This window comes from Eulemur rufifrons, chromosome 16 (genome assembly GCF_041146395.1).
Source record: "Eulemur rufifrons isolate Redbay chromosome 16, OSU_ERuf_1, whole genome shotgun sequence".
In the NCBI taxonomy this organism is placed as follows: domain Eukaryota; kingdom Metazoa; phylum Chordata; class Mammalia; order Primates; family Lemuridae; genus Eulemur; species Eulemur rufifrons.
The window spans coordinates 61,810,779-61,829,429 of NC_090998.1; the positions used below are offsets into that span (position 1 = coordinate 61,810,779).

Sequence of the window (18,651 nt, forward strand, 5' to 3'; positions counted from 1 at the left end):
TTAAATGTTTCCATTCTTCAAGTACTGTCCTAGGTACTAGGGATATATCAGCCAATGAAAAGGCAAAAAACCTTCACTCCATGTAACTTATAGTAAGAAAAATGAATAATAAACAAAATAAGCCCTATGCACCACCATCTAACTTATTAAGCAAATATTGTTAATACTGTTAAAGTTCTTTTACCCATCTGATTTCAACGAAGAATGAAAATTTCAAGTTTTAGGGCGAAAAATCCTAAAAGCAAAAGATGTACTTCTCCGTTTTCATTCCTTCAACTATCCCTCTAATTTATAAATTGTCAGAAAGGCAATTAAAACTTTTGTTTGAATTCTTATTTTTATCTGCTTTATGAGAAGAGAAGGAACACTGAAGAGAATTTATGAAAAAAAAAACATTTGACAAAATAGTTATTTTATGTCAAATAGTTTCTCAAAGAAATAATCTTACAAAAAGTAGAAAAAAGAAATGGTTTAGAAATGGTCAAATCAAGCTGTAGCTCTCTCCATAGGGAAATGGGTTGCTTTTTCAGGTTTGCCAAATAAAGTCTGATAAAGTTTGGTTAATATTAGAAGACTGAGAGAGAAGGAACCACACAGCATTTATATGGATTAATTCTTGAGACTGTCAAATTTTCCTGGCACAAATGACCACTAGCAACAGGAAGAACAAAATTATCATAGTACAATGCTTCAGAGGGACATTTAAAGTTAGCTCAGTGAGAAACCGAACAGACGGCAACTGGTATGCTTAAATTCCAAACAGGGAACTAATAATAACAGAATGCAATTTGATGGTAGTCAGTTATATTTAATAGAATAGTAGAGTTTAAAGAAGTATTCAGATCATGTAGTCCAATTCTTCTCATTTTATAATCAAGAACATTTCAAGCAAAACATGTTCAGGTTTGCTAGTTAGAGGTAAAACTGGCCTAAAATTAAGTCTTTTGTTTGTTTGAAATAGCTCCTTGGTGCCTAACACTGAATGGTATACAAGGGCCAACTAAGATAAAAGTTAAAAACCTAGAAATCTATGAGAGATCTGCCTGGACTTCCAGTTCTTGAATTCTACTAAATAAATAGAAAAAGACTTGACACATGAGTTAGGAGATCTGGGTGCTAGTCCTGGCTTTCTTGTGCATATGCATATAGTTTGATTTGTAATGATATAGTTAACTATAGACTGGGAGCGAGGGAAGAGATTAACTTTCTCCCAGGGAAGAGATTAACTACAAAACAAAACAAGACAAAACTTTAAATACTTGCAAAAGTACCTGGATCAATTTAAATATCAATACATCATTTTATCTTTCAGTTTTTGTAAAATGCACAATGAAAACAGTACAATTTAACTGAAGTGATTTTAGGTAAGCATGTATATTGACTATATTTAAATTAGCAGAATTTAACTTTATACAATTATTGTATGAAAGCTAACAGTTATTACAAAGTAACTGGTTATTATAAAGTATCCATTGAAACCACTTAATATTATCCTAATTTTACAGATGAGAAATCTGAGATTAAATAAATTACCCACACGTACAATTATATGCATGAATCCGTCTATCTTCTTAAACACTATGCATGCTTATTCTCACATAATTTGCTTTTATAATTAGAAATATTTTAAATTAGCATGTTACACAAATACAACGTTCAATGACTACCTATTGCTCTGGCATCCAATTTTATCCATATGATTATCTCACCAACGCAAAGGATATGTTGAGTCATAAGACCAATAATGTGACAGCAACAAAGAAAAATTTAAATTCCTAAGTGACTAGAGTCTAGCCATTTATGAATTTCACAAACTCTTGTATAGTACAGAAAAATTTACTTTTTGGATTAGTAAGCCTCCAGAAAATAAAGGAATCCAAAACACATCACTTGAGCAACAAAGCTAGCCCATTTATCTTATTTTTTAATGGGAAACAATTATCAGTATGTTCCTTGACTTCTTGTTTATTTAGTAAATCTTAGCTTCTCATATTTTCTTAGAGGAAATATTTTGCTGAGTAAAAAGAAAATGACTCAAAGAGCTGCTGGTGTATCTACAGGAAACAGATTCCAAGACATTCTAGGGCTCCATTTGTGTTTACCAGTGACCACCGAACTGGTCCTGATGATGATGATTTTTTTCACTGATCAAAAATATTAATGGAAGTAGAATATTTTCTTCTGATAAATTTATACGCTAAAATGCTGGGTTATAAAACTCAAAGAAGGCAATATTAGTATTTCATGACATTCGTAAGTTTTCAGTGATTAACTCATACAGATTAAGAAAATAAATGTTATTTAATAAAAGCAATTTGGTAAACAAAATCTATAAAACTGTGAGCCCACTGGAAAAAAAAAAAACACAGAAACCAGATCCTTGATAGAAAAAAAAAAAAGGAATGTAAGTTTTTATAGTGGCTTTGTAAAACAATTTGGCATATATGAAAACTGAAAATGTATGTACCCTATGACTCAGTAATTCAATTTCTAGTCCATTAGAGAATCTCTTGCAAATATATATAGGAAGCATCATCACTGTGGCATTATTTAAAACAACAAAAAGTTGGGAATAAGGTACATGTTTGTCAGAAGGGAAATGGATATATTTAATAGAATATTGTACAATAGCTAAAAAGATAAATTATATAAACAGACAAATTCATAGAAAAAGATTTATGGACAAATGTAAAAAATATAACTTTTGAGTGAAAAAAATAAAGATGTATAACAATTCCTAGAGCATAAAAATAAAAAAATAAGGCAATATTATAATTGCTATAGAGTACTTATGAATGTACACATAAAAGAGTATAAAAATGAACTACAAGATTACAGAAAAAACTCATCATAGAGATTGCCTTAAGGAAGGAAGGAAAAGGAAGCAGACTAGGGTGGGCGGTGGCTAAAGAAGACAACTGAAATGTTTTAATTTTATTTAAAAAAATTTGAAGTAAGTATGACTAAATGTCAACAGCTGTTAAGTCTTAAGTCTTAGAAGTTGGAACATGAATGTTTAGTATATTATACTTTTTTGTACCTTTAAAATTTCTCAAAACAAAGCAAATTCTCCCATACCCTCCTAGGAAAGTATCTTGATTCAGTCCCTACCCTATTATTTCTTACGGGAAACTCAAGATGCTGCAAGGACCAGCTTCCTGAACTTGTGGGCCTCAGAAAGCAACAGGAACATTCTTGAATTGCTGAGAATCCATTCACAACCTATCTGTACCATCCTGAGGGAGTCTTAGAAGCCTCTGCACCTTCTTTGAATATAGGTTAGCAAAACACAGAGATGAACAAGAGCCCCCCAGATAATTAGAGAATAATAAATTCACAACTGTAAGCAAGTTTCTAATATTCAATGAAAGGTAATTTACTGGGTTGGCAGGTATCTGAACAAGCAGCAAATTGTCCAAAAAGTTTAAAAATTAAGCCTGATTTTGTCTTACTATAACACTCCAATAAAATTCAATGAAAATGTATTTATCCTTCAAATTTTACCTGTTTCAGCTTCTGATTCTGAATCATCTTCCTCATCTTCTTCACTAGAGCAGCTAGATTCATCTTTCTTTCCTTCTTCTTCTTCATCAACCTTTTCTTGTTCCAGAGATTCAATACGTGATGCATTTTTCTCTGGTTCAATAATCAATGTCTCTTTGCTGTAAAAGGAAAAGAGCCTTCAAATGATTATAAACACAAAAGGTAAAAATACATTAGTTTTTCCCAGATCCACAATAATCATGCATAAGGCCATTATGCCAACTCATTCATAACAATAACAAACTTAATTTAATATTTTACTTACTTTTTAAAGGTCTTCTGTGACTGATTATTGTCCATATTTGCTGTTGATTCAATTAGCGGAGATTTTTTATCCCGTTTTTCACTATGGAGCTTTACATAAAGTTATGCAAAGAAAAATAAGAATACTATTAAAATAATGTAAATATAGTTTAAAATAATAACAAAGTAGTTTTTCAAACACAAAACAAAACAAACAAATAAAAAGATTTAAGTTTTACCTGAAAAGGAAAGAGCTTGAGTAAAGAAGGAAAAGCACTAGACAAAAGATAAAAAGCTCCATGCAGAACTAAATGGATTTTTTAGATCCTTCCAACCTTAGTTCACTGAAAAAAACCGATGTCTACTAACCACTTAGGATAGCTGATGGTACTGTTTCCAGTTATGTAACTCCTTGCTTATCTATGACCTGCTATTAGAAAGCTGAGATTTTACAGTCTCCTCCTTTTAAGCAAAATTCTCTTATGAAATTGCAAAACATGTTATTCTTGAGTCCATATACATTATATAAATGTTCATTTTGTGGGGAAGGAAATAGAATGGGGATAAGCTACACAAAAGGCTAGATATCACTACTACCCCTGTTTGATTGCTAGGAATAATTTAAAACCAAAAAGTACAAAACATCACAAGAATACTTTTTCCAACTATCTGAAATTCAAAGCTATTCAGAGAATTCAGTAATATAGGCAATTTTTAGACAGTCATCAAACATACCAGATTTTGTTTCTTTTGCAACTCCTCCAAATATCCTAAAATGTCTTCATCTGCTACATCAAAGGCTGTTTGGCCCTAGGTAGGAAACAAAGAGGGTAGTGATGACAAAAAGTCAATAAATCATAAAATGTCTTCAGTAATTCAGCATAATTTTATAGAAAGACATCAGTTAACATTTTTTACAGTAGTTATAAATGATATTATACACACAACTTTAAGGAGAAATCCATGTGAGAGAAAAGCTGAGAATACCCCCTCCTTTTTTTTGGTAATAGCTTTATTAAGATGTACCTCACATACCATACAATCACCCATTTAAAAGGTACGATTCAATGGTTTTCAGTATATTCACAAAGTTATACAATCATCACCATAATCAATTTTAGAATATGTTAACACCCCCAAAAGAAAGAACATACCCTTTGGCAGTCACTGCCCCCCACCTCATTGTCTGCATTCCCCTCAACCCAAAGCAACTACTAATCTACTTCCTGTCTTTATGGATTTGCCTATGCTGGACATTTCATATACATAGAATCATACACCATGTGGCCCTTTGTGACCGACTTCTCTCTAAATGTTTTCAAGGTTCATCCATGCTGTACATGTATCACTACCTCATTCCTTTTTATTGATGAATAATGTTCCATTGCATGACATTCCATTGCATGACAATGATGCTAATCTAGCCATCATCTGGACATTTGCTTTTGTTTTTTGCCTAAATAAATAATGCTGCTATGAAATTCATGTACAAGTTTTTGTGCAGACATCTGTTTTCATTTTCTTGGATATATACCTAGGAGTGAAATTACTTGGTATTTTAGCCTTTGAGACCTTATTTCTTTTTGATAACTCCCTAAAACTTAATTAAAATCTTGGTAGAAAAATAAAATAAAAATATATATATATATATTTCTAAACTTCTTAATGTTCAGCTAACCACAGGTATACCTTAGTTTTAAAAATTAGTACAGATGAACATCTGTCAATCTATTTTAATTCAATCTGGAAAAGAAAATTTCAAGGAGCTACTAACAAAACATAGTAAGAATTTTTCCTGTTGCCTGCCTTTGTCCTTGTAAGAACTCCCCACTGATACAAGTTTCTAGGATGCCAAAAGTTCATTATTTGGAATATATTCTCTCTCATATGTTGTCCAGAATATGAAGCTTTCTCAGAAAAAATTCTGTTTTCAACTAGAAAATATATCATTCTGAAAGAAAGGAAGTTCAAATTTCTTTCCTAACAGTATTCCTATATCCACAACAAAGTCAGAATGGACAGATAATAATGGCTTTGAAAATCACTCTATTTTTTCCATCCATGCCACTGACCAGAAAATAAAAACAATCACACTATTTTTTCTATTTTAAAACAAACAAAACTACAACCCTCAATTCTACATCAACATCAGGATATTAATAGCTACTAAGAAAGGAGGTAATTTCTAAACACTATAAAACAAATGATAAGCTACCCAATATCTGAGCTATTTTTTCCCATTGTTAATAAAATGGAAAGTTATGGTCTATGAAGTATTCTTAAAAATACACAAAATGCTGCTTTATAGGTAAGAGTATGTGTATTTAAAATTTGTAAGATTCAGGTCGGGCGCGGTGGCTCACGCCTGTAATCCTAGCACTCTGGGAGGCCAAGGCGGGTGGATCGCTCAAGGTCAGGAGTTCGAGACCAGCCTGAGCAAGAGTGAGACCCCGTCTCTACTAAAAATAGAAAGAAATTATATGGACAACTAAAATATATATAGAAAAAATTAGCCGGGTATGGTGGCGCATGCCTGTAGTCCCAGCTACTCGGGAGGCTGAGGCAGGAGGATCGCTTGAGCCCAGGAGTTTGAGGTTGCTGTGAGCTAGGCTGACGCCATGGCACTCACTCTAGCCAGGGCAACAAAGCGACACTCTGTCTCAAAAAAAAAAAAAAAAAAAAAAAAAATTCAAAAACACTTCTTATATTTTCCTTTTCTTGCTAGAAAGACTTCCCAATAGGAATTTAAGAGGCAATCTATCCTTCCCTATCCAGTCCAAGATAAAAAGTGTTAGTTTTAATAAACTGTCCTCCCATTTCAACCTTGAGTATTAAAAGCCAAGAATTAAATTCCTAAAGAATAAACTGCTCTGAAATAAAATAACTGGCTCACAATTTAAGGTGCCCTTTAGATTAGAAGTAATGTTAATTCCAGTTTTGCTATATTATACTCGTTGTATAATTAATTCTAAAATGTTACCCAATGCTATACTTTTAAACTATGTTCATGATCATGTTATTATGTAGAAATAATTCACTGACTACTTTTTAAGTATTATTTTAAGCATTTATCAAACATTCTCAGGAATGAAATACACCTTGAACATTTTATTTATACAACTGTAATTAAATTTTTACAGTAGTTAAATGCAATAGGGTTATTTTAATAACTAAGGAATTTTCCTTTTTAGGAGTAAGAAATTAGATCACCTTACTAACCTTTCTTTTCACTCTCCCCTGATAAATGAGTCTACTTTGCAAACAGCAGCTGATAGAGAATAAAAACTAGAGTAAAATGTGGGCTATAAACAGAAAAATTTCTAATTTCATAAAAGCACACCCCATCAACTTAACCCAATAACTTAAACAGGTTCTTTAAACAAACTATAGGACAGTTATGCTAACAACTGTGAAGTTATGAACATTACTTGATTCTTAACTACCATAAGGCTACTGAGTTTCACTAATGGAGTACAAGCACAGCATGGTATATAAGCAGAGTCATTCAAGGCAACCAGGAAACAATGGAGGAGAACCCAATGCTGAAGTATAAGAAAATAGGAACTCTATCTTAAAAGAAAAAAAATGCTTAAAAAAATCAGTTCAATACATCTATAAATTACCAGAGCCACAGACACACTAGAGATATTGTAAGTCTAACTTCATAGTCTCTTCATTCTTCTCTACTCACTTATTCTAACTGAATTGCTTGTATAGGTATGATCTCTTTTCATCTTCACAACAACCAGTAAAGTATTAATAGATGGGACAAGTGTTATGATTCTCATTGCACAGATGAGGAAACCTAGACTCTTAAGTACATGGTATTTGCCCAAGGTCATGGAAGTAATGAAGGGAAAGTGGAAGTAGAATCTAGGTCTCTACTGTTCTAGTATGTCACTTTGTTTTATAAAGAATAAGAATAAGCTTGGACAGAATTATGGTAAAAAGAAATCCTTGTGCCCATTAATACAAGGAATAGGCTTGTTATTCATTTAAATCTTTATAATGATAGGTATCAAGCTAAAAACTTGTCTGGTAACTATTGCCTTAATGCATTAAGAGAAATACCAACCAGAAAAGCCTCCTATTAAATATTTAAGAAGAAACAATATCCAGGTATATTGCAGTAAAACAATTCTTTGAATAAATTAAGGAAGCAAAATAAAAACCTCTATGTTTAAAATCTGTATCACATAATGTATAATAATGAATTCAAATGACAGCAAATGTTTTACAGTTTGCAAATGAGTTAAAGAAATGAGACCAAAAGTTCTAAATATTTATTTTTAGAACATGTTCTGAAAGATTTTCAGATTTTCTATATGATTTGTTACATTTACCATACTATATATTATTTCCCCAAATCATGTTTGAATTCATCCAAACTCTGAAAATACCTTAAGTATATTTCTTTGATATCATTTTTAAAAAGAAATTTAGTAAAAATTTTCAATTTACAAAAGAATGTATCGAATGACAAGATCAATTCATATAGGCAGGCTTACCCAATTAATTTATGGGTAATTTATTTTGATTGAACATGAAACATAACATGTTTTTTAAATGTAGCCAATAAAAACAGAGAAGACAGCGTAATTCACATATGCAAAGTTACAAAATTATTAAAATTAAGAGGAAAGTCTTATAAGAATATTTTATATTACTAGAGAAGTTTTCAAAAAAAAAAGAGAACGGCTTGTATTTGGGTATATTTACGGCACAAAGGCCTTTGGAATGCTATGTACATTATGTAGCTCCTCACCATTAAAAAAGATGTCTTTAAAATCTTGATTTAAAAAAGAAAATAGTATTTTGACAGAAATTTAAAATTATATTTTTATAACAATAGTATCTGGAAAAATAAAACATGAAGAAACTAAAACTAAAAAAATTACAGAGGAATTCAGTAGAATTTTAAAAACCCACTTAATTATGAGGGCTTTAGGCCGGGCGCGGTGGCTCACGCCTGTAATCCGAGCACTCTGGGAGGCCAAGGTGGGCGGATCGTTTGAGCTCAGGAGTTCGAGACCAGCCTGAGCAAGAGCGAGACCCCATCTCTACTAAAAATAGAAAGAAATTATATGGACAGCTAAAAATATATATAGAAAAAATTAGCTGGGCATGGTGGTGCATGCCTGTAGTCCCAGCTACTCGGGAGGCTGAGACAGGAGGATCGCTCGAGCTCAGGAGTTTGAGGTTGCTGTGAGCTAGGCTGATGCCACGGCACTCACTCTAGCCTGGGCAACAGAGCGAGACTCTGTCTCAAAAAAAAAAAAAAATTATGAGGGCTTTAGAAAAATTACTTAACTTCTCTGATCATGTTCCTGAATGTGTAAAACTCTTAACTTCACAGGATTGGTAAAAGGATAATATATATGAAAAAAAGTTGAAAATCATACAATTCTAAGGGATAATGAGGCACACCTACAATTCTTCATCTTCTTCTTTTTAAAATAAGGTTCTCACTCTGTTGGCCAGGCTAGATTACAGTGGGGTGATCATAGCCCACTACAGCCTCAAACTGGGCTCAAGCAATTCTCCTGCCTCAGCCTTTCAAGTTGCTGGGCCTACAGGCATGTGCCACCACACTCGGCTAATTTTTCTTATTTTTTTGTGGAGACAGAGTATGGCTCTGTTGCCCAGGCTGATCTCAAACTCCTGGCTTCAAGCAATCCTCCCACCTTGGCCTCCCAAAGTTCAAATACATTTTTATCAGTTAATGAAAATGTGTATCTAGTACCCTACTACAGAAATAGCAAAGGAATTCAGAGGGCTTCTTTATCTCTTTATGTCAGCAACTAGGACATGAATCTACACCACGTCCCTCAACCTCCAACAATTTACCCACAGACAAATCTTGGGCATATGGTGTGTCATGTTTACTCTCTTCCTTTCACAGCTCCCCCATTAGAACTTGCAGTTACTGAAGCAATGAGCCCTAGCACCCATACTAATGGACACAACAGAATTAGAGGGCCCTGTTTTGAATGAAGATGAGATCATTTAATGAACTAAGTAATCTACTACAATATTCTGTGAAATGCAATACACAAGGAACATTCTATAGAAGTGAAGGGTAATTAAGCTCATTAAAGGAGACATGTTTTGCGCTTTCCGTGATATTTATCATCTACAATATGGAGTGGGCAGAATAATGGTGACACTGGTTACTGACAAATGTTATATGAAAGGGAGCAGAGGACAAAAGTCTACTGTAACAAAAAATTTGATAACTTGAATCTTCTCACGATTTTGTGAAAAATCATTTGTATGGCATTTGCTCCCTCATTCTACCTAATTGTGATATTAAGTAAATCATTTACCTCACTAAACTGTTATCCGTAAAACTAGGAGACTAGATGTTGCACCTCAATAATCTTATTTGGTGTAAAACTTTATGGTTTTTACTATCCTTACCTGGTGTAAGACCTCACTATCCATGTCACTTAAAGAACTACTATAAGCAAGCTAATACGACTAACAGCTAAAGAGAATTAGAAACACCCTTCTGCATGTGTTCTAACTTATACTGATGACAGAAAACATTCACACAGAGATGCAAACTTTTCTTAATTTATGAATTTCAGGGAATATAATATTAATGCAAGTACCCAAGTCTCCTCTATATGTATGGTAGTATGATTACTGAAAAAGTAATACTGCTTTCTTTGCAGAACAAGGCCAAAACCAGCTCATACAGTAGCTGAAAAGACTCAAACTATTAATTAATCAATTGATTGACAAAATGTTTTATAAAGCTGATAAAAACACAATTATATAATTTATATGGTTATAACCTTTTGAGATTAAAACCGTATTTCTACAAGTTAAAATATTTAAAATACATTTAAAAGGCCTACCACTTTGTTGACCATCTCCATATCACACAGATTGTCCACTAAAATTCGACATGCTTCTTCTTTACCCCAATGAGCTGCAGCATGAAGAGGTGTCCAGCCATCATAATCTTTAATATTAACATCATAGCCTGCCTGTATTAAAAGTCTAAAGAAATTATAATGAATTAGATAATCATTAAAATCTAGAAATGAGCAAACACAATCAAGAGCTTTACATCATGCAATGTCACAAAAATTTGCAATACATTTCTTTTCAGAGTTCAAATCCCTCCCCTCAATGAATTAATTAGGGCAAATAGAAAGTAATTCTCAGAAAACACACACACACACACACACACACACACACACACACACAAAAGAGGACCGGGCACGGTGGCTCACGCCTATAATCCTAGCACTCTGGGAGGCCGAGGAGGGTGGATCGCTCGAGGTCAGGAGTTCGAGACCAGCCTGAGCGAGAGCGAGACCCCCGTCTCTACTAAAAATAGAAAGAAATTATCTGGCCAACTAAAATATATATAGAAAAAAATTAGTCGGGCGTGGTGGCACATGCCTGTAGTCCCAGCTACTCGGGAGGCTGAGGCAGTAGGATGGCTTAAGCCCAGGAGTTTGATGTTGCTGTGAGCTAGGCTGACGCCATGGCACTCTAGCCTGGGCAACAAAGTGAGACTCTGTCTCAAAAAAAAAAAAAAAAAAAAAAAAGAGAGGCTCTTGAGTCACTCCCATAATAACGCAGTTTTAATTCCTAATGACTCAGTCTTGCGGTATGGTATGACACTGATTACTCTTGTTGACAGGACTTGTAAGTAAAATTTTCACAGAAAAGCCCATAATTTTTCAATGTAAGATGCAAAACTGACAGATCAATTTGTATGTAAAACTCATTTACTGCCAAGACTATCCTCAGGTGTCCACATGATACGTCATCTCCGGTTAAATGTCTTCTAAAAATATACGGGGATCAAACAAGCTTATCTTGTAATGTTTCTATTGCCTTGCAGTTGAGGAACTGGTTTGTGAAAGCTTTCATGAACCTGTATGATGTACCATAGGAAATTCAAAGGGAAATGGCAATCTGTTAGGAAGAAAACAAAGCAAAACACATATTCCAAGGAGTCGGAGTCAAGTCTATTTTTCTGTAGCAGTAGAAAGCAGATACTCCAATCATCAACAAGCTAGAAAACAGGAATACATTTTAATACAATGCAAAGAGTTGCATAAATTATGTTAGTATGCCCTTTTAATTGCATATTGACATCAATCTTTATCTTATTTAGAAATTAAGCTCACAGAGAGCAAAGAATGGGTCTATAAATTGCACATAGCATAGCCTCCCATCGCAGGTGAATGAACACTAAATATAACCCATGAAATCTAGTTGACCTTTACCTTACTTTCCAAGATGTTGAGCTTGATAAGAGCTTCTTTTATTTACCTACAGGAGGTGATAGTGACAGCTAATGTATAATCTCCCTTCATTTATTTATTTTTATGAACTAATCCTCTATTTCCTAACAATATCGAAAGTAGCTATTTCTAATCCTGGCTCCATAACAAAACCACGTGAACAGCTTGTTTTTTTAAAAAAACATTCCCCAGCTCTACCCCAATACAACTGAATTGGCATACTGGGAATGGGCCCTGTCAATCTATATATTTAATAAGTCCCTCATGTGATTCTCATATCACTGCCTGTCATCTATCTGCAGACCAACATTTAAGAGCCATGATCTAATAAAGAAAAGACTAACAAAGACTTAAGTTAAAGAAATATCTCTGCTAACATGTATCATTACAAACTTTATTAACAGAGGCAGAAATAATACTGGAATATAAGATAATAAAAACATATCCCTGTTAGGAAATATGAACTATAATGTTAAATATCCTGAGCAACATAAAACTGTAAGTACTCAGGAGTCTGTGTGAAGAGGGAAGAGAGATTTAGGAAGGTAGATACACTTTTTTCAACAAACATGATTCTCTGTATATACCAAGCCCCACAAGGATACTTAAAAAAAAAATGCCTATGTAAAAGGAGCTCCTAATGGAGGACCAAAGTGAAACTAAAATCAACCCTCAGGGATAGATTCTCTCATGGAAATGCAATGGGAGTACAAAACTGAAAGGTATCAAAATCAAATTCAAAGGAGTTGAGTGTTTAGGGGAGAGCAGAAGTGGAGAGAAGGTTACATTTAAAACATCTCTCTCTTCTATTTATTTTTCATTTCATATATATGTTTATTTATTTTCGTAAGTAATCTATCCACAAGTTTCAAAAATTAAAAAAAAGGATATGTAGGGTTTCCCACTGCTGACCTTTAGCCAACTATTAATATTATAGTTTCCCCTTCCCCCAAGTAACCATACTATTAATTTTAATCGGATCCTTACAAAAAGATTTCATGCATATATAAGCAAATATCATTTTTAATTTTTAAAAAATAAATACAAATGACATATACTTCTATCTTTGATTTCGATATTTCATAATACATCTTAGTATTCTTTCCATAATAATATGTAACGAGTTTCTCATTCTTGTTTTAACTGTGGCATAGTATTCCAGTGAAAGGATATACCGTCACTTATACTATTTTCCTACTCCTATTACGAACAATGCTGTTAGCACATACTTCCTATGTGGGTAAGAATATCTGTAAAAAAAAATAATCCTAGAGGTAGAATTACTGAGCTAAAGAATAACCAGTACTTTGATAGAATTTGCTGAATTGTTATTTATACTTCCACTAGTAATGTAAGAGTCTTTTCCCCACACCTTGTCAACATAGTGTGTGCCAAAAATGTTGTTCTTTGCCAATATGATAGATGAAAAAAGATAACTTGTTATAGTTTTTATTTGCACTTAATGAAGAATGACGCTGAGCATTTATTTCATATGCTTAAGGGCCTTGAGCTGAGTCAAGGGATCAAACAGAATTTGCCTATAAGTAGAAGAGATGGTGAATAAAGGCATCTGGACAGAAACAAGAGTGGGCATTAAGACATCATGACACAACTTAAAGTAGATACATACGGATGGCATAATGAATGCCTGAAGAGCAACAGTGGCACTTCAACATAAAAGAGCAGACAGTGGCCAGATGACGATGAATTTTATGTGCTAAGTTTAGGAGTTTAACATTTATCCTGATCCCCACTGAGAACCTTAATGAAAGATTTTGAGAGCTTGGATAATATAATTACAAAGAACACTTGGAAGCCATCCAGAAAACTATTTTATACTGTAATTCAGTACTCACATATATGTTTATAGAAACGAGTTTTAAGAAGCAATTCTTACCTTTACTACATGCAATATTTTTTGATATTTTCTACTCTTTAAAAAAGGATGCTGTTGGCAACTCACTAAGTTCACTTCATGATTTGTTTGAAAAATTTTGTAACAGAAACAGATAGGGGACAAGAAAACTAATTAAAAGGCAACACTACTGTACTGTTCTTAGGAGAGGTTGAATAGAAATTGAAAAAAAAGAGGAAACTTAGGAACAGGTGACCCACTATTCTTCGCTGTCTTTTACTGATGAGAGGGAATAAGGAAGACAGATTGATATTAGAAGCCCAAGTAGACAAGAAGCAACATAGAGGGCGTAGTAGATTTTGCTGAGAGCCAGTCTTATTTCCTTCCATATACAGATAACAAAAGTTATGCACTGAATACTTTTTTTAAAATAATTGTCAACATTTTTGCATTGCATTAGTAAAAAAAAAAAAAAAAAAAAATTGCTGTGACATAAAGAAGCTTTTTTTCCAAGGAAATTTGCTGATCAACATAGAGCCCTACAGAGTTAAAGTTGCTTATGGCTTGATATTTAATATGCTAACAGCATTCTCAGTTCTAGTGTTCATGTAGTAAAAAGAAAACTGTATTGTAGATAAATTAAATGAAATAAATATTCAGCAAGACCAAGTTCTCAGAACTTGATGATACACTTATAATATGTTATTCTTAGTCTCAGTCAATCTGGGACCCTCAAAATGACTCTGTAGTAAATTGTTAGTCCAAAAAGTAAACATATAATGGTTGACAGACACTTAAATTCAATTTACTGGAAAATTACAACTGAGAAAAACAACAGTAGAATAATCAAAATTTGAGACTAAAAGAACTTTAGAACAAAAACAATCATATCCAAAATAGTTTTTCTCTTTTGTCCTGAAAACAGACATTAAAGAACTCTTTTATAAATTGTTTCAAAATAATGTTTGCAGCCATTTTAAGAAAGGAAACAATGAAATAAAGAAAAAAAAGCAAGGTAGAAAAACAACTCTATAAAAAACAATACTTACTTTAAAACTTCTGTATAGCCCTTGGCGGCTGCAACGTGAAGTGCTGTACCTCCAGATTTTGCATGTCGGACATCACTGATATGACCACTATTTAGCCATTGCCTTGCATCTCTAAGCATTATCCGTTCTTCTTCCTTTCGAGCTGCTTCTATATCAACTCCTGATAAAATAAAAATAATTGTTTTTATTTTTGTTTAATAAAAAGTATCCTTTCTATCCCGGAAAATAAAATTATCTAAAACATTTCAAGTTTAAATGAAAATTAAAAGTTAAACCATATTTTTGAAAAATGAGCTGCTTATAACACGTTGATTAAATAAATAAATGTGGGAATATTATGGACATTTTAGTAACTCTCTCTACTAATTATTTGGTTTTTGCCCCACCATGTTATTTTGGTTTTCTTTTTACTTTCTGATTATTCCTTCTCTCTTTTTAAATTTGAATATTTCCCAAGGTAGCATCCTTTGGGCTAACACATGTTTTTTAACAATTACATGCAAATAAATCTCAAATTTCTATCTACTATTTTGACCAGTTCAATAAATTCTGGCCTTGTAGGTACAAATGTTTATTGAACATTGGAGGTCCTGTCTTCATCTAAAATTTATCAGACCTTTAAAAAATTATTTTTCTACCAAACTCCCTTTCCTTTTCCAACACAGTACATTCTTCATACCATTAGGATTATTTTTATAATTTTAATAAGTTATATAGATTCATTTAAAAGCATTTATTAAATATGGCTAGGTTGAGGTGATAAAAGTGGGAAGAATATAATAAGGAATAGGACACTCTAGTCCCTACCTTCAAAGAGCTTGACATCTTGGAAAAAAATTAAAATAAAAAAGATATTCCTGAAGTTCCTGAATGATCTCATGTTGTCTTATGGCTTCAACTGCTGGCTATTTAATAAATAGTACACACCACAATGCATTTATAATCTATTTTACTCCAGAATACTATGAGCCTTTTTTAACTTTTATTCCCACTGTCTGGCAGAATACTTGATACAAAGTAAAAGGATCAGTAAACCTTCACTAAATGAATGATGAATGAATAAATGAATCAAAAGCCCCCCACACACACACACACGTATCTCCTCAGCTAAGATTTCTCCCATAATCCATAACCATGTGTCCCACTGTTTGGTCAGGAGTTTTTCATCCATCTAATATGTATTGAGTGCTTACTATTTGCCAGGTACTGTGTCTGGCTGTGTTTGTGAGGGTTCTTCCAGAGGAGACTGACGTGGCAGTCAGTGGACTGGGAGAGGAAGACCTAGCCTCAATGTGGGCAGGTACCATTCCATCAGGGCCCGTATGGAACAAATGGGCACAAGAAGGAGAATTCCTTCTCTATACTTTCTCCTTCCCTTCAGGAGATGGAAGCCTTTTCTCCTCCTGCCTTTAGACATCAGACTCAAGTTTCTTGGGCTTTTGGATTCTGGGACTTGTACCAGTGGCCTCCCAGGGAGCTCTCTCAGGCATGATTAGGGGCTACACTGTCAGTTTCCCGGGTTCTAAGGCTTTGGACTTAGACTGAGCCACAATACTGGCTTCTCTGATTCTCCAGCTTACAGTTGGCCTATGGGGGGACTTCACTGTGATTATATGAGCCAATTCTCCCTAATAAATCCCCTTCCATATATTCTCCTGGTTCTGTCTCTCTCTAGAACCCTGACTAATATACTATCCTATTAGTTACCTGATTTTCAGTTGCTACCTCTAGACTGTCTTCTAGATGGTCCCTATCTCTATCTTAGTTCACACATCTTATGTCTCACACTTTGACTACCACTACTACTGGCCCTTTAACTCATTCAGCCTCAGTTCCCCCTAATTCACTCTACTGAGGGACTAGAAAAACAAACTAGGATCATCTCACTTCTCTACATAAAATTTGTGAATGGATACTTACCTTCTATAAGACAAAGCTCAAGCTCTTTAGTGTAGCAGACATAAGCCTTTTATGACTTGGTCTCACTGCATTTTAAACTTCATCAATAGTCTTTTTTGTCTACCATCACCTAGTGTTCTAACCATCTAGATCCCCACAGAGCTCCCCAAGTGATCATGGTCTGTGCCGTTGTGCAAGCTATTATCCTCTACCTCAATCGTATCTTTACTAAGCCTGCTTAGCACATTACCAATTTTTTCAAGATGACTAAACGGCTCAATATGCAATTGAAGCTCAACTTCTATAAAGTAGATAATTCAGAAATATTTTTAAAACCCCAAGATTACACAAATACAGGAAAAGTCAACTGCAAACTAGAGATTGCAGTATTTCATTACTACATTTTAAAGAAATTTGCAAAAAGATTTTCCAAATAGACCTTACGAAAATAACAAATTATATGCATTATATAGATATATATAATGAACACAACCTATTATAATTTTAAAAAATAAAATGCTGCCATTTCTATAGTAAAGCAATTTTACATGTCAAAAATTTCCCATCAAAAGATAACCAGGGCCAGGCGCTGGGGCTCACACCTATAATCCCAGCACTTCGGGAGGCTGAGGCAAGAGGATCGCTTGACACCAGGAGTTTAAGACCAGCCTGGGCAACACAGTGAGACCTGGTCTCTGCAAAAAATAAGAAAATTAGCTGGTGTGGTGGTGTGTGCCTGTAGGCCCAGCTACTTGGGGGCTAAGGCAGGAGGATCACTTGAATCCAGGAGTTCGAGGTTACAGTGAGCTATGAATGTGTCACTATACTCCAGCTTGGGTGACATAGCAAGACTCTACCTCAAAAACAAAAACAAAAAGCAAAGATAATCAGCCTACTTTATTTAAGACATGCCTTCTAATGTTATTCATAAAAAATTACAAAGCTGTAATAACACATTAAGAATAATCTTTTTACTAAGTGATTTGTCTTAGATTTTATTTTCTTATGCTTTATTCTTTTACCATGTCTTTTAAAACATGTTACCTTTTTATTATCTTTATCCCTACTGTCTGCACCATCTTAAACATTCCGACTTTTACTGTCTTTTACTATTTTAAGTTTCCTTTGACTTTGAAATAAAAAAAAAACCTACTTCTTCTGCACTTATCTAATTTCATGCTATCTTTACCTAATTACAAAGCAATTATCCTCTTCAGCCTCATACTGTGCTCATATCTGATTTATATATCAAAACAAAACAATTCAAGTTTAAAAGTTAAAGTATATGTGAAGGGAAAGTTCTTATTTTAAGAAAATTAAATTAGAAAAGAAAAGCTCTTCTTAAAATGCTTTTCAAAAATACTACTGATTAGATTATAAGGGCCCTACTTAGTCCATCAAAAAATTTTTTTGAAGAACGGCCCATTGTACTGTATACTAGGAAACTTGTTTTCTAATTTCAGTGCTTCAACTAACTAGCTAGTGACTTTGAGAAAGCCATAGTTTCTTTGGATATTAGTGTGATAGGTTAAGAACACACATACTGAACCTAGATTTGCTGGGTTTGAATCCCTGATCTACCACTTCCTAGCTGTACAACCTTGGTCCAGACACTTAATCTGTGCTATGTTTCAGTATATTCATTTGTAAGATGACAGTAATGATAATATCTACCCCATAGGGTTGTTCTGAAAATTAAATCAATATATGTAAAGCATTTAGATCAGGAGTAAGCACTAAGGTGCTATCACAATCAGTTCTAAAAGTCTATGATTGTGCTTCTTTTTTCCTG

General features: G+C 33.7%; 1 protein-coding gene across 4 annotated transcripts in view; it reads right to left on the reverse strand.

Annotated features, from left to right (window-relative positions):
• PPP1R12A (protein phosphatase 1 regulatory subunit 12A) overlaps positions 1–18,651 on the reverse strand; it is a 142,427-nt gene that overhangs the window by 47,729 nt on the left and 76,047 nt on the right. For all 4 annotated transcript variants that reach the window (XM_069489797.1, XM_069489796.1, XM_069489795.1 and 1 more), the window contains 5 exons: positions 14,961–15,120; positions 10,650–10,794; positions 4,522–4,596; positions 3,809–3,897; positions 3,505–3,662 (listed from right to left, as the gene is read on the reverse strand). In XM_069489797.1, coding sequence (XP_069345898.1) covers positions 3,505–3,662; positions 3,809–3,897; positions 4,522–4,596; positions 10,650–10,794; positions 14,961–15,120 — 627 coding nt within the window. The remainder of the gene's footprint in view (positions 1–3,504; positions 3,663–3,808; positions 3,898–4,521; positions 4,597–10,649; positions 10,795–14,960; positions 15,121–18,651) is intronic.